The sequence below is a fragment of the Conger conger genome, chromosome 6 (assembly GCF_963514075.1).
Source record: "Conger conger chromosome 6, fConCon1.1, whole genome shotgun sequence".
NCBI classification, from domain to species: Eukaryota; Metazoa; Chordata; class Actinopteri; order Anguilliformes; family Congridae; genus Conger; species Conger conger.
In genome coordinates, this window is record NC_083765.1 from 3,080,844 (window position 1) to 3,093,343 (window position 12,500).

The window sequence follows — 12,500 nt, forward strand, 5'->3', positions numbered from 1 at the left end:
CCTCAGACAGCGTGTGCTCTTCCTGCTGCAGACGGGACATCCTGTCCTGCGTGCAGTGACTGGGCAGGGAGGCGGAGTGCCCCGCCCTGTTCCTCCTGGTCTGCAGGTTTGGGGAGGGGCACGGCGATCTCCTGCCCTCCTCTCGGTCCTCTCCCTGAGCGGCCGGCAGCGAGCTGGAGGTCGCCGAGAGGTCAAGGGGCTCAGGGGGCACTGTGGGGTCATGGAGAGGTCAGAGGTCGCAGTCAGAGGCTCGGCAGCCTATCAGGGGCTGCATCTCAAATCAAAGGCAGTGATCTCACTCCCCGAATAGCCTGTGTGTGTACATGTGTGTGTCTGTGTGTGTGCGTGATTGTGTGTGTCGCATGGCCGTGCATGTGTGTGTGTGCGTTGCACTGCTAGCTGTACCCCTAATAATCCTTCCATGTCTTTATTCTGTGTCTATATTGTTTATGTCCTTTATTGTTCCTTTGGTATGTGGACATGGCAAAAAAGTATTAAAATAAGTGTGTATGTGCGCTGCATGTCTGTGCCTGTGTTTGTGTTTGTGTGTCGCATGTTTGTTGGTTTGTGTGTGTGTGATATGTTTGTGTGTGTGTGTGTCGCATGTGTGTGTGTGTGTTGTGTGTGTCATATGTTTGTGTGTGTGTGCTGTGTGTGTGTCATATGTTTTTTGTGTGTCATATGTTTGTGTGTGTGTGTGTCATATGTTTGTGTGTGTGTGTGTGTGTGTGTGTGTGTGTGTGCGTGCGTGTGCGAGAGAGAGAGAGAGAGAGAGAGAGATAGAGAGACACACACCTGTACTTGCAGCATTCTGGCTCCCCTGGGCAGGGCTTTTGGGGGCGGGGCCCTCCTGTGTGGGGGTGTTAGGGGCGGGGCCCTCCTGTGTGGGGGTGTTAGGGGCGGGGCCCTCCTGTGTGGGGGTGTTAGGGGCGGGGCCCTCCTGTGTTGGGGCGTTAGGGGCGGGGCTCTCCTGTGTGGGGGTGTTAGGGGCGGGGCTCTCCTGTGTTGGGGCGTTAGGGGCGGGGCCCTCAGGGTCCTTGGGCGTGGTCTCCTCTGACAGCTCGTAGTGGAACACACTCCGGCTCAGCTCCTGCGACAACCGGCTCAGTCGCAGACTGCGCACCGAGTTCCTGTCACACACACACACACACTGCGTACTCACTGTGTGTGGGTGTGTACTCACTTTGTGTGTGTGGGTGTGTACTCACTTTGTGTGTGTGTGTGTGTGTACTCACTGTGTGTGTGTGTGTGTGAGTGTGTGTGTGTGTGTGTGAGTGTGTGTACTCACTGTGTCTGTGAGTGTGTGTGTGTGTGGACTCACTGTGTGTGTGAGTGTGTGTGTACTCACTGTGTGTGTGTGTGTGTGTGCGTGTGTGTATATGAGAGGGTGTGTGTGTGTGTACTCACTGTATCTCTGTGAAAGGGTGCTTGAAGGAAACGTTGCTAAGGGTGGCCTGTTGCCGTGGCGCTGGTTGCCGGGCAGCCTCCTCTCCCACCAGCCCAGTGGGGACTTTCACTATGGTCAGGAAGTCATCTTCACCGCCCCCCACCCCAAAAATAAAATAAAATAAAAACACAAAGACAAAAGAGCACAATGAATGGACACCTCTTCCCACTCCAGAGCCACTAGTAATAGACCCATAATGGTATCGGGGTTTTCATTACATTACATTATTGCCATTTGGCAGACGTTCTTATCCAGAGCGACGTACAGTTGATTAGACCAAGCAGGAGACAATCCTCCCCTGGAGCAATGCAGGGTTAAGGGCCTTGCTCAAGGGCCCAACGGCTGTACAGATCTTATTGTGGCTACACCGAGATTAGAACCACCGACCGTGCGTGTCGCAGTCAGTTACCTTAACCGCTACGCTACAGGCCGCCCCGTATCGGGGTTTTCAGATGAGTGATTACACAGTCAAAGTTCACAATGACTCCTGGGATATGTAGTAGAATTCTAGATACATGACTACGGTTTTTACACAGGACACCGGCCCATATCGCGATCACACACAGAGTGTGGTCGCTGTGTGGAGGAGTGTGCCAGGACATTGGCCTCCACTGGCTTCCCATTGCCGCACGCATCCGTTTCAAGGCCCTAGTGTTGGCATTTCAGGCTGCTAAGGGGACTGCCCCACCTTACACACAATCCCTGATCACTCCCTACTCCCCAGCTAGACCACTCCGGTCTGCCAGCTCTGGTCGCCTTACGATTCCCTCTCTACGTACACCTGGCGGTCGAGCTGCACGTTCACGCCTGTTTTCCGTTCTCGTTCCTCAGTGGTGGAATGACCTGCCTACCACTGTCAGGACAGCAGAATCCCTCCCCCTATTTCGACGCAGACTCAAAACCCACCTTTTCAAACTCTACCTTAGTCCTCCCTCCTGATTTCCCCTGCCCCTCCTTTCTGATATCCCTATCCTTGTCTAACCCCCCCCCCCCCCCCCCCAAAAAAAAAAAAAAGGCTCTTCTGATGACAACTATGTTTAGAACAGCATTTCCTGTGTATTTTGCTAGTTTCTGGATGTGATGCTCTGACTTATGGTAGAACCTATGCACTTGTAAGTCGCTTTGGATTAAAAGCGTCTGCCAAATGACTAAAATGTAAATGTAATGTAAATAACGCTGGCGGTTATCAAGACCAGGCTGGATACGGTGCTGGTTACTCTTTAGCTTTTCAACACTCTAAGCAGCAGGGGCAGGAAAAGGTGAGCATCAACGGCCTGTTCTCACCGTTATGTTTCATTATGTTACGAGAATCCAGCTGCGATAAAACCCACCTACCTTTACGTATTTTGGTACTTCTAATCGTATTTCTTTCCCTTTTCTGCTAAATAAGAATGATAAAATATTGCCAACGAGGTAACACCGTTTGTAATTTCAAGACTTGCCAATTGAATAAGGACACTTTGTCAAGCAGACATTACTTAAAACAAGGTGATATTTTTCTACCTGAGAGAATTTCTTTAAATCTTAAGTCTCGTTACAAGACTGACACAGAGTGCTAGATAGACACACTCCGAAAACGAAACGCCTGTCTGCCTCCTACCAAACTGTACTTCAGTGATCCTCAAAGCAAACAAACTTGTTTCCCCCAACCAAGAGCAACACGACCGTGGATCACTGCAACACGACCGTGGATCAGTGGCTGGAAATGAATGGGCTGAGGTGAGCTGGAGGACTCACACCCGCATGTGGACCTGAGTCTGTGAGCACCACTGGGACCCCACCACCCGCCCCCCCCCAGAGCAACGTGGGGTTAAAGGACCCAACAGCTTAGCCACGAGGCTACAGGCTGCCCCAGTCATGTACCTTAGCCACTAGGCTACAGGCTGCCCCAGTCATATACCTTAGCCACTAGACTACAGGCTGCTCCAGTCATGTACCTTAGCCACTAGGCTACAGGCTGCTCCAGTCATGTACCTTAGCCACTAGGCTACAGGCTGCCCCAGTCATGTACCTTAGCCACTAGGCTACAGGCTGCCCCAGTCATGTACCTTAGCCACTAGGCTACAGGCTGCCCCAGTCATGTACCTTAGCCACTAGCCACAGGCTGCCCCAGCCATGTACCTTAGCCACTAGACTACAGGCTGCCCCAGTCATGTACCTTAGCCACTAGGCTACAGGCTGCCCCAGTCATGTACCTTAGCCACTAGGCTACAGGCTGCCCCAGTCATGTACCTTAGCCACTAGGCTACAGGCTGCTCCAGTCATGTACCTTAGCCACTAGACTACAGGCTGCCCCAGTCATGTACCTAAGCCACTAGGCTACAGGCTGCCCAAGTCATGTACCTTAGCCACGAGGCTACAGGCTGTCCCAGTCATGTACCCTAGCCACGAGGCTACAGGCTGCCCAAGTCATGTACCTTAGCCACTAGGCTACAGGCTGTCCCAGTCATGTACCCTAGCCACGAGGCTACAGGCTGCCCCAGTCATGTACCTTAGCCACTAGGCTACAGGCTGCCCAAGTCATGTACCTCAGCCACTAGGCTACAGGCTGCCCCAGTCATGTACCTTAGCCACGAGGCTACAGGGTGCCCCAGTCATGTACCTTAGCCACTAGGCTACAGGGTGCCCTAGTCATGTATATGGTAAATGGTTGGCATTTATATAGCGCCTTTATCCAAAGCGCTGTACAATTGATGCTTCTCATTCACACATTCATACACACACTCACACACACACACACACACGCACACGCACACACGCACACGCACACGCGCACACGCACACGCACGCGCGCGCGCACGCACACGCGCACACGCGCACACGCGCACACGCACACCAACGGCGATTGGCTGCCATGCAAAGCGCCGACCAGCTCGTCAGGAGCATTTGGGGGTTAGGTGTCTTGCTCAGGGACACAGCCCGGGCGGGGGATCGAACCGGCAACCCTCCGACTGCCAGACGACTGCTCTTACTGCCTGAGCCATGTCACCCCCTATCTCATGTACCTTAGCCACTAGGCTACAGGGCTGCCCGGCTTCATTCTCTGGTAAATTGCCCTGACTAAATCTCCCTGTAACACAAATGTAATCATGTAGGTCAGATTCAACTAATTTAATGAAAAGAACGTTGCAGGCGTGTTGCTGCAGTCCTTTGGTGCCGCCGTTGCTGTTGCTGGGAGAGTTTGGGTCAGGTCAGTACAGGCTGGGGAAGACCTACCCCAAATGTACAACATGGCGGGGCTGGTAAACATGCCTTTCTGGGCTTCAGAACGCTTTTTACAAGCCCATGGGTGATGTAGGAGGCATTGGTCCATATTTTTCCACAGTCTCTGTGCCCTGGAGTGGCAGAATCTTTCCACATTGGTTTCTATTGGCGTCATTGTCTCTATATATTACACATTCTATGGTTGAAACTGCTCCATTTTTTGCAGTGGGTGGGACTTTAATACTCTATGGTTGAAGTGATTTATGATGTTTTTCTCTTGGTTCAGCTGAGAGAATCCTTGTCCAACCCTTCCTGAGAAAGGTGGTGAGCTGCCAGCAGGGGGCAGGGTTGATCTCCTGTGCAATGGGGTGGTTTTGTGCCGTTTGCAGATGGATTGGAAATCCCCAGCAGATCACAGAACAAGGGGCCTCAACTCAGAATGACTCCTTTCAGACACGTACACAGTGTGTCCGTGTGTTTACGCTCTGTACTGCATTTCTGCAGAGAGCAACAGTAGAGGGAGGTCTAACCTCGGGGCGAAATCCCTCTAAATCTGCTCATGCGGACCTCGGTGCTGTTCTTGCAATGGGTCCCGACGATCCATACTTTCTCAGTCCTTATTGGGTTTGCAGCAGTTGTTGGATATGCTAGACCAGGGGTCGGCAACCCTGGCCCTGGAGAGCCGCAGGGTGTGCTGGCTTTCGTTGTTACTTGGCATTAATTGATCAATGAAAGCCGTTGATTACACAGTTAACTCACCTCACCTGGTTTCTTGGGTCTGAATCGGTTGCTTATTTTAAGGTGGAGACGAAAGCCAGCACACCCTGCGGCTCTCCAGGACCAGGGTTGCCGACCCCTGTGCTAGACTGTTCGCGGGAAATACAGCGTTGACGTTAACGAGCATTAACGCAGAGTTCATCAGTTGTTCACCATCGCACATGCGCGGTGTCCCGACACTGAACGCTTCCTCTGGCCGTTCTCAGAGAGGAACAGTAACTTCACACGCTCATGGCAGGTCTCCACCTCTTGTGCGGCTAGGCTGAAGCGGAATAGGACCATTGAGCTTGTGTGTGTGTTTGTGTGTGTGTGTGTGTGTGTGTGTGTGTGTTCAAGTACCAACGTCCACCTCGCTCTGAGAGACTGCACTAAGCCTTTAGCAAACCGAGCCCGGTCCCAGTTCAGAAACGGAACGGCCGTTTCTTAAAATGAAAAAAAGAAAAGCAGCGTTTGGTAGAAGCAACACTGTCCATTTCTTGGGCGTTCCTTGAAGACGTTCTGGGTTTATTTGAGTGGAAACATTGTGCTTCACTGTGTGCTTTCAGTGCTCATTGGTCGCTTGACCCGAATACGTCAGTCTCTGAGTGAAAAAAGGCAGTTAGACGTCCATGTATATACTATGACTCAAAAGAGGAGGCCAAGAATGGGGGGAGGATGTTCTCATTGCAAGGCAGACAGAGCCGTTACTAGGCAACGAGAACGAGCTGAGCCAGGGTTCAAGGGTCACATCCTGGCCCTCACCAGATTCTGAACCAGGAAACGTTCCGTAAACAAATGATAGCGCCAGACCAAGCCAACAACATTGCTGCAACAGTGTTTATATAATGTAACATCGCTGAATCTCTAATGCAGTACGTTGCCCAAGTGACCTATGCAAAACAAGAGCCACATTCTCAGACACAAACTCACAACTCTATTGATAGGGAGGAACTGAGAAACTCTGTGTGTCTCTGTACGTGTGTCTGTGTGTTTGTGCGAACATGTCTGTGCGTGTGTGGGTCTGTGTGTTTGTGTGAACATGTCTGTGTGTATGTGGGTCTGCGTGTTTGTGTGAACATGTCTGTGTGTATGCGTGTTTGTGTGAACATGTCTGTGCGTGTATGTGGGTCTGCGTGTTTGTGTGAACATGTCTGTGTGTATGTGGGTCTGCGTGTTTGTGTGAACATGTCTGTGTGTATGCGTGTTTGTGTGAACATGTCTGTGTGTATGCGTGTTTCTGTGAACATGTCTGTGTGTATGCGTGTTTCTGTGAACATGTCTGTGTGTATGTGGGTCTGCGTGTTTGTGTGAACATGTCTGTGCGTGTGTGGGTCTGCGTGTTTGTGTGAACATGTCTGTGTGTATGCGTGTTTGTGTGAACATGTCTGTGCGTGTACGTGGGTCTGCGTGTTTGTGTGAACGTGTCATGTAGCAGAACAAATCTGTCCGTACACTAAGGTACACGACTGGCACCCGGAAGGTTGGTTGTTCAAGCCCCGATTGTGTAGTCACGATGAGATCCACACAGCTGTGGGGCGGGGGGGGGGGTCACTTTGGATAAAAGCATCAGCTAAATAACAAATGTATAATTTATATTATTTGTATTGACAGCAGATTGTCACAAAGATGCTTTTCAGAGTAACAGAAGGTGCATACCCTGAGCCGCCAGATAGCACAACCGGTTAAAAATAAAAAGTTCAGCAGCGATGTTGAGTACACGGCCAGAGTTAACTCCTGTTATGGGGAGAGTAATTCAGCTGCATGACCTCAGCCAGGTAAAGAGAAGTGCACTGATACTCAAACTGCAGAACTGGTTTTTCAAGCAGCATGAACTGGCGTCTGAATTGGAGAGACGAGTTAACACTTGTAGGGAAATGCGATTCGATGTTTCCAGGTCTGCTGTTTATCGCAACAGATCTGTTCTGATTGGCTGGCTGGCTCAGCGTTTGGATTTGTCCTGACTACAAGGCGAGCTGGTTGGTGCTTTGCATGGCTGACAATCATTGTTGGTCTGTGAGTATGTCTGTGAATGGGTGAATGAGAAGCATCAATTGTACAGCGCTGTGGATAAAGGCGCTATATAAATGCTCACTGTTTGCGTGAACATGAATGCGAGTGGATGTCTGGGATGTCACCATTCAGTATTTGTTTTGTATTGTAATTTATAGTTTATAATTCATATTTAAAGGTTTCAAATTGTGTTGAAAGGTCCTATAAAAACAGTGTCAAAGTATCAAAATGCACAACCACCCCAAATAAATCCACACAATCCGTATGAAGAAAATGTGCATTTAATGTGAATTTGTGACATCACAACAGTACGCTCATTTGCATAAGTCCATGTTCAGCACGACCCACCCTGTAGCCAGGACCAATCCCAACGCTGAGCCAGCCAGCCAATCAGAACAGATCTGTTGCGATCAACAGCAGACCTGGAAACATTGGATCACATTTCCCTACGAGTGTTAACTCGTCTCTCCAATTCAGACGCCAGTTCATGCTGCTTGAAAAACCAGTTCTGCAGTTTGAGTATCAGTGCACTTCTCTTTACCTGGCTGAGGTCATGCAGCTGAATTACTCTCCCCATAACAGGAGTACTTTTAACTCTGGCCGTGTACTCAACATCGCTGCTGAACTTTTTATTTTTAACCGGTTGTGCTATCTGGCGGCTCAGGGTATGCACCTTCTGTTACTCTGAAAAGCATCTTTGTGACCACTAGGCTACATTGTGACCCATTTAATAAAATTGAATTGAAGTGGGGGAAATTTAATGCCAAAGGGTGTGCTTTTAGTGTATGGAGAGATTTGTTCTGCTACATAACATGTTCACACAAACACGCATACACACAGACATGTTCACACAAATACACAGACCCACACACGCACAGACATGTTCACACAAACACACAGACCCACATACACACACAGACATGTTCACACAAACAAACAGACCTGCATACACACAGACATGTTCACACAAACAAGCAGACCCACATACACACACAGACATGTTCACACAAACACACAGACCCACATACACACACAGACATGTTCACACAAACACGCAGACCCACATACACACACAGACATGTTCACACAAACACACAGACCCACATACACACACAGACATGTTCACACAAACATGCAGACCCACATACACACAGACATGTTCACACAAACACACAGACCCACATACACACACAGACATGTTCACACAAACACGCAGACCCACATACACACACAGACATGTTCACACAAACACACAGACCCACATACACACACAGACATGTTCACACAAACATGCAGACCCACATACACACAGACATGTTCACACAAACACACAGACCCACATACACACACAGACATGTTCACACAAACACACAGACCCACATACACACACAGACATGTTCACACAAACACACAGACCCACATACACACACAGACATGTTCACACAAACATGCAGACCCACATATACTCTGCAGATGCTCTGCTTCCCGTAAATCGCTCAAGTTCTGCGAAGCTACTCCGAGTCTCCCAACCCTCACATCCTGTGACTTTCTGAAACCAACGAGTGTAGCCAGATTTGGCGGGTTATCTTATCTTTTGACTCTAACTGACGGGGGGAAAGGCTTTGGGCAGGTAGATTACATTTGGACTACTTTTCACAATATTGGGCGGTTTTCGTTTTCTGACAAATTACACATTATAACCAAACAAGTTGTTGTCAAACAATAAATACAGATATAAAATACATTATAAAGTGGTTTGTTTTTTCATTTGCTTTTGTTTCTGCACTGAAGCTGCTGGCCTTCAGACAAGTCAATGCAAATACAGTCAGACAGACAGTTTGGGTGAACTTTTATAGTCGGAAACTTAGGCTTAGAAAACCACGTTTTAAAATACATTTAAATGACTGAATAATAATTGTAAAAAAATATGCACATTTGTTTTGTTGTTGCCTGAAGACAACTGGCTTTCAACCACCATGTTACTGCTTGTTTAAGGCACCTCTGATGTGGGAGATGATAACGGAGATGAGATGAAGTTTCAGTTTGTTTGTGGTTTCAAACGGCATTTTTTTTTGACGTTAGCTAGCTGCAACAGACAACACCAACGATACCCTAGGTTAGCCTAATTCTGTCTTCGTAACGTAATGTTAATGAACTTAGCCCCTCACAATTGACACTTACTTTTATGAACTGTCCTGTCATATATGTTTTTTTTTAAAGTACCTGCATTGATCATCACACGGTGTCAAGATCACAATATCATTACATTACATTACATTAATGGCATTTGGCAGATGCTCTGATCCAGAGTGACGTACAGTTGACTAGATTAAGCAGGAGACAATCCTCCCCTGGAGCAGTGCAGGGTTAAGGGCCTTGCTCAAGGGCCCAACGGCTGTGCGGATCTTATTGTGGCTACACTGGGGATCGAACCACCGACTGCTGTAAAATAAGAATGCTTTCAAAAATAGAAATGTTAATAGTTTATTTTTATCAATTAACAAAATGCAAAGTGAGTGTGAATTGGAAATCCCCAGCAGATCACAGGACAAGGGGCCTCAACTCAGAATGACTCCTTTCAGACACGTACACAGTGTGTCCGTGTGTTTACGCTCTGTACTGCATTTCTGCAGAGGGCAACAGTAGAGGGAGGTCTAACCTCGGGGCGAAATCCCTCTAAATCTGCTCATGCGGACCTCGGTGCTGTTCTTACAATGGGTCCCGACGATCCATACTTTCTCAGTCCTTATTGGGTTTGCAGCAGTTGTTGGAAATACGGCGTTAACGTTAACAAGCAGCAGTTGTTGGATATGCTAGACTGTGTGCGTGGAAAAAAACACACCCTTTGGCATTACATTTCCCCCACTTCAATTCAATTCTGAGTTGTCCCCTGCTTAGCCGAATCAACCGTAAGTCACTTTGAATAAAAGCATCAGCTAAATAACTTGCACTCTCATTGGCTGTCTGCAATGTCAATCACAGGAGTGTGGACGAAATCGGTGGCTATGTTTTTAATCAGTCAGTCGGGAACAATTATGCACTCTTTTTAGACGGGGCTCGTCTAAAATGATTCCCGGCTGAAACCCCGGAAGTGCGATGCTGGTGGCGGCGCTGGAGAGAGGGGCCAGTGTTCATCAAGGCGTGAAAATGAAAGCTGGAGTTTACCAGGAGGAAGGACATTATGTTCTACGCCCTATCTTTCATCACATATTCAGTTTGTCACTCTTCCAGCAGAGGGGGCCATCTCTATGGAAGCAGTCTGTAGTGGTGCCTGTTGCCAAGGTCAGTCGCCCCCAAACCCTTAATGATTTCAGGCCGGTTGCCCTTGCCCTTGTTGCAAAATCCTTTGAGAAGTTGATTAAAGCTGAGCTCCTAGTTAAGGTGGAACCCCTCTTGGATCCTTTTCCGTTCGCCTATAGGGCCAAGAGGGGGGTGCAGGATGCTACCATCACTCGACTTAATCTTCTCTATAAACATCTGGAGAAGAGTGGGAATCATGCTAGGTTGCTCTTTGTTTTCTCCATAGCATTTAATACCATCCAACCCCACCTGCTAACTGAGAAATTACTGAGCAACTTTAGCTTTGATCCAAGCCTGACTGGTTGGCTACTTGACTTCCTTATGCAGAGAGTTCAGAGGGTGAGGGTGAATAATGTGCTGTCCAGTGCCCTAACATCGTCCACCGGCTCACCACAGGGGTGTGTCCTCTCCCCCCTGTTGTACATCCTGTATACCAATGACTGCCTTAGCCAACATGACAACAGGTACATTATAAAATTTGCAGATGACTCTGTAATCATCAGTCTCTTGAATACTCATGAGAATGAGCATGGCCCTGTCATTGATGACTTTGTGTCCTGGTGTGAAGATGCCTTTTTGCATCTTAACATCAGTAAAACTAAGGACATGTCTATAGACTTCAGACGCCTCCCCCTGCTCCAGTGCATAGTGTAATAAAGGGGCAGGATGTTGATATGGTATCATGTTATAAGTATCTAGGCACCTTGATTGATGACCGGCTTAAGTTCGACTTGAACACCACTTCTGTGTGCAAGAGAGGACAACAAAGACTCTCTGCTCTCAGGAAACTTGCTAAGTTTCAGGTGGATAAAACATTGAAGACACTGTTCTATAGAGCTTTTATTGAGTCTGTCCTGACGTTCTCCATTATCTGCTGGTATGGAAAGGTCACTATCAAAGACAAGAATGCACTTTCTAAAATTGTGAATGTGGCCAATAAGATCGTGGGAGTGAAGTTCAATAGTCTTACTGAGTATTTCAACAAGCAGGTGTTTAACAAAGCCATGAATATCTATCAAGATACAAGTCATCCTCTGTATACAGAATACATGTTGTTGCCATCTGGCTTACGATTTAACACTCCCATTGCTTCAAAAGAGAGGTACAAAAACTCCTTTATCCCTCTTTCTATCCAAGCACTGAATGCACACAACAGAGGAAGATAGCCTTGTCCATTTAGTGACCCCATAGCCCAATCCACTACCTCTTTTTATATCTACCTTATATTTAGTGAAACTGTATCTTGATTTTAAATGACTGTTTTTAATGCACTGCCAATATTTATCACAACTGAACTATGTATTATGCTCTTGTGCAGAATCTGTCTGTCTGTCTGTATTGTGTTATGCCTATTGTTGTGTGGTATGTGTGTGGTCCTGCTGCAAACAAATTGCCCATTTGGGACAAAGAATAAACTGAACTGAACACTGAACTGAACTAATGTCGACGTATCCAGTAAATATTATTAATCACCACACCATTAATCACGCTTGTCTGGGTGCCTGCTTAAATGTCTATAGTACGTGTAATACGTAAATATAACGCGGACAAAGCGATCTTTGTTCTGAATATTGGTGGAAATAGAAAAGTGGTCAGTAACCAGTATGAATTTTCACTGCCTAAAGGGCTAACTTTTTCAAATTTAAATAATGATTTGACCCAGGTCTGCTGCGTCATTCAGGAAAGCCTCGTACAGACGTCCCATTACGTCCGGGTCCTCTCACCTGCGCAGAAGGTGGTGCTGTCTGCCGTGCCCTCCCTGCATGTGTCTGCGCAGACCTGC

General features: G+C 47.8%; 1 protein-coding gene across 2 annotated transcripts in view; it reads right to left on the reverse strand.

Moving 5' to 3' along the window:
- LOC133130271 (TBC1 domain family member 2A-like) overlaps positions 1-12,500 on the reverse strand; it is a 34,950-nt gene that overhangs the window by 18,555 nt on the left and 3,895 nt on the right. Inside the window, exons 3-6 of one of the 2 annotated variants that reach the window (XM_061244721.1) lie at positions 12,442-12,500; positions 1,408-1,534; positions 796-1,130; positions 1-210 (exon numbers count right to left, since the gene is read on the reverse strand). The exon at positions 1-210 is cut by the window's left edge and continues 17 nt beyond it; the exon at positions 12,442-12,500 is cut by the window's right edge and continues 89 nt beyond it. In XM_061244721.1, the coding sequence (XP_061100705.1) occupies positions 1-210; positions 796-1,130; positions 1,408-1,534; positions 12,442-12,500 (731 nt within the window). Of the gene's footprint in view, positions 211-795; positions 1,131-1,407; positions 1,535-12,441 lie in introns of those variants that run through there. The other variant, XM_061244723.1, reaches the window with a different exon arrangement.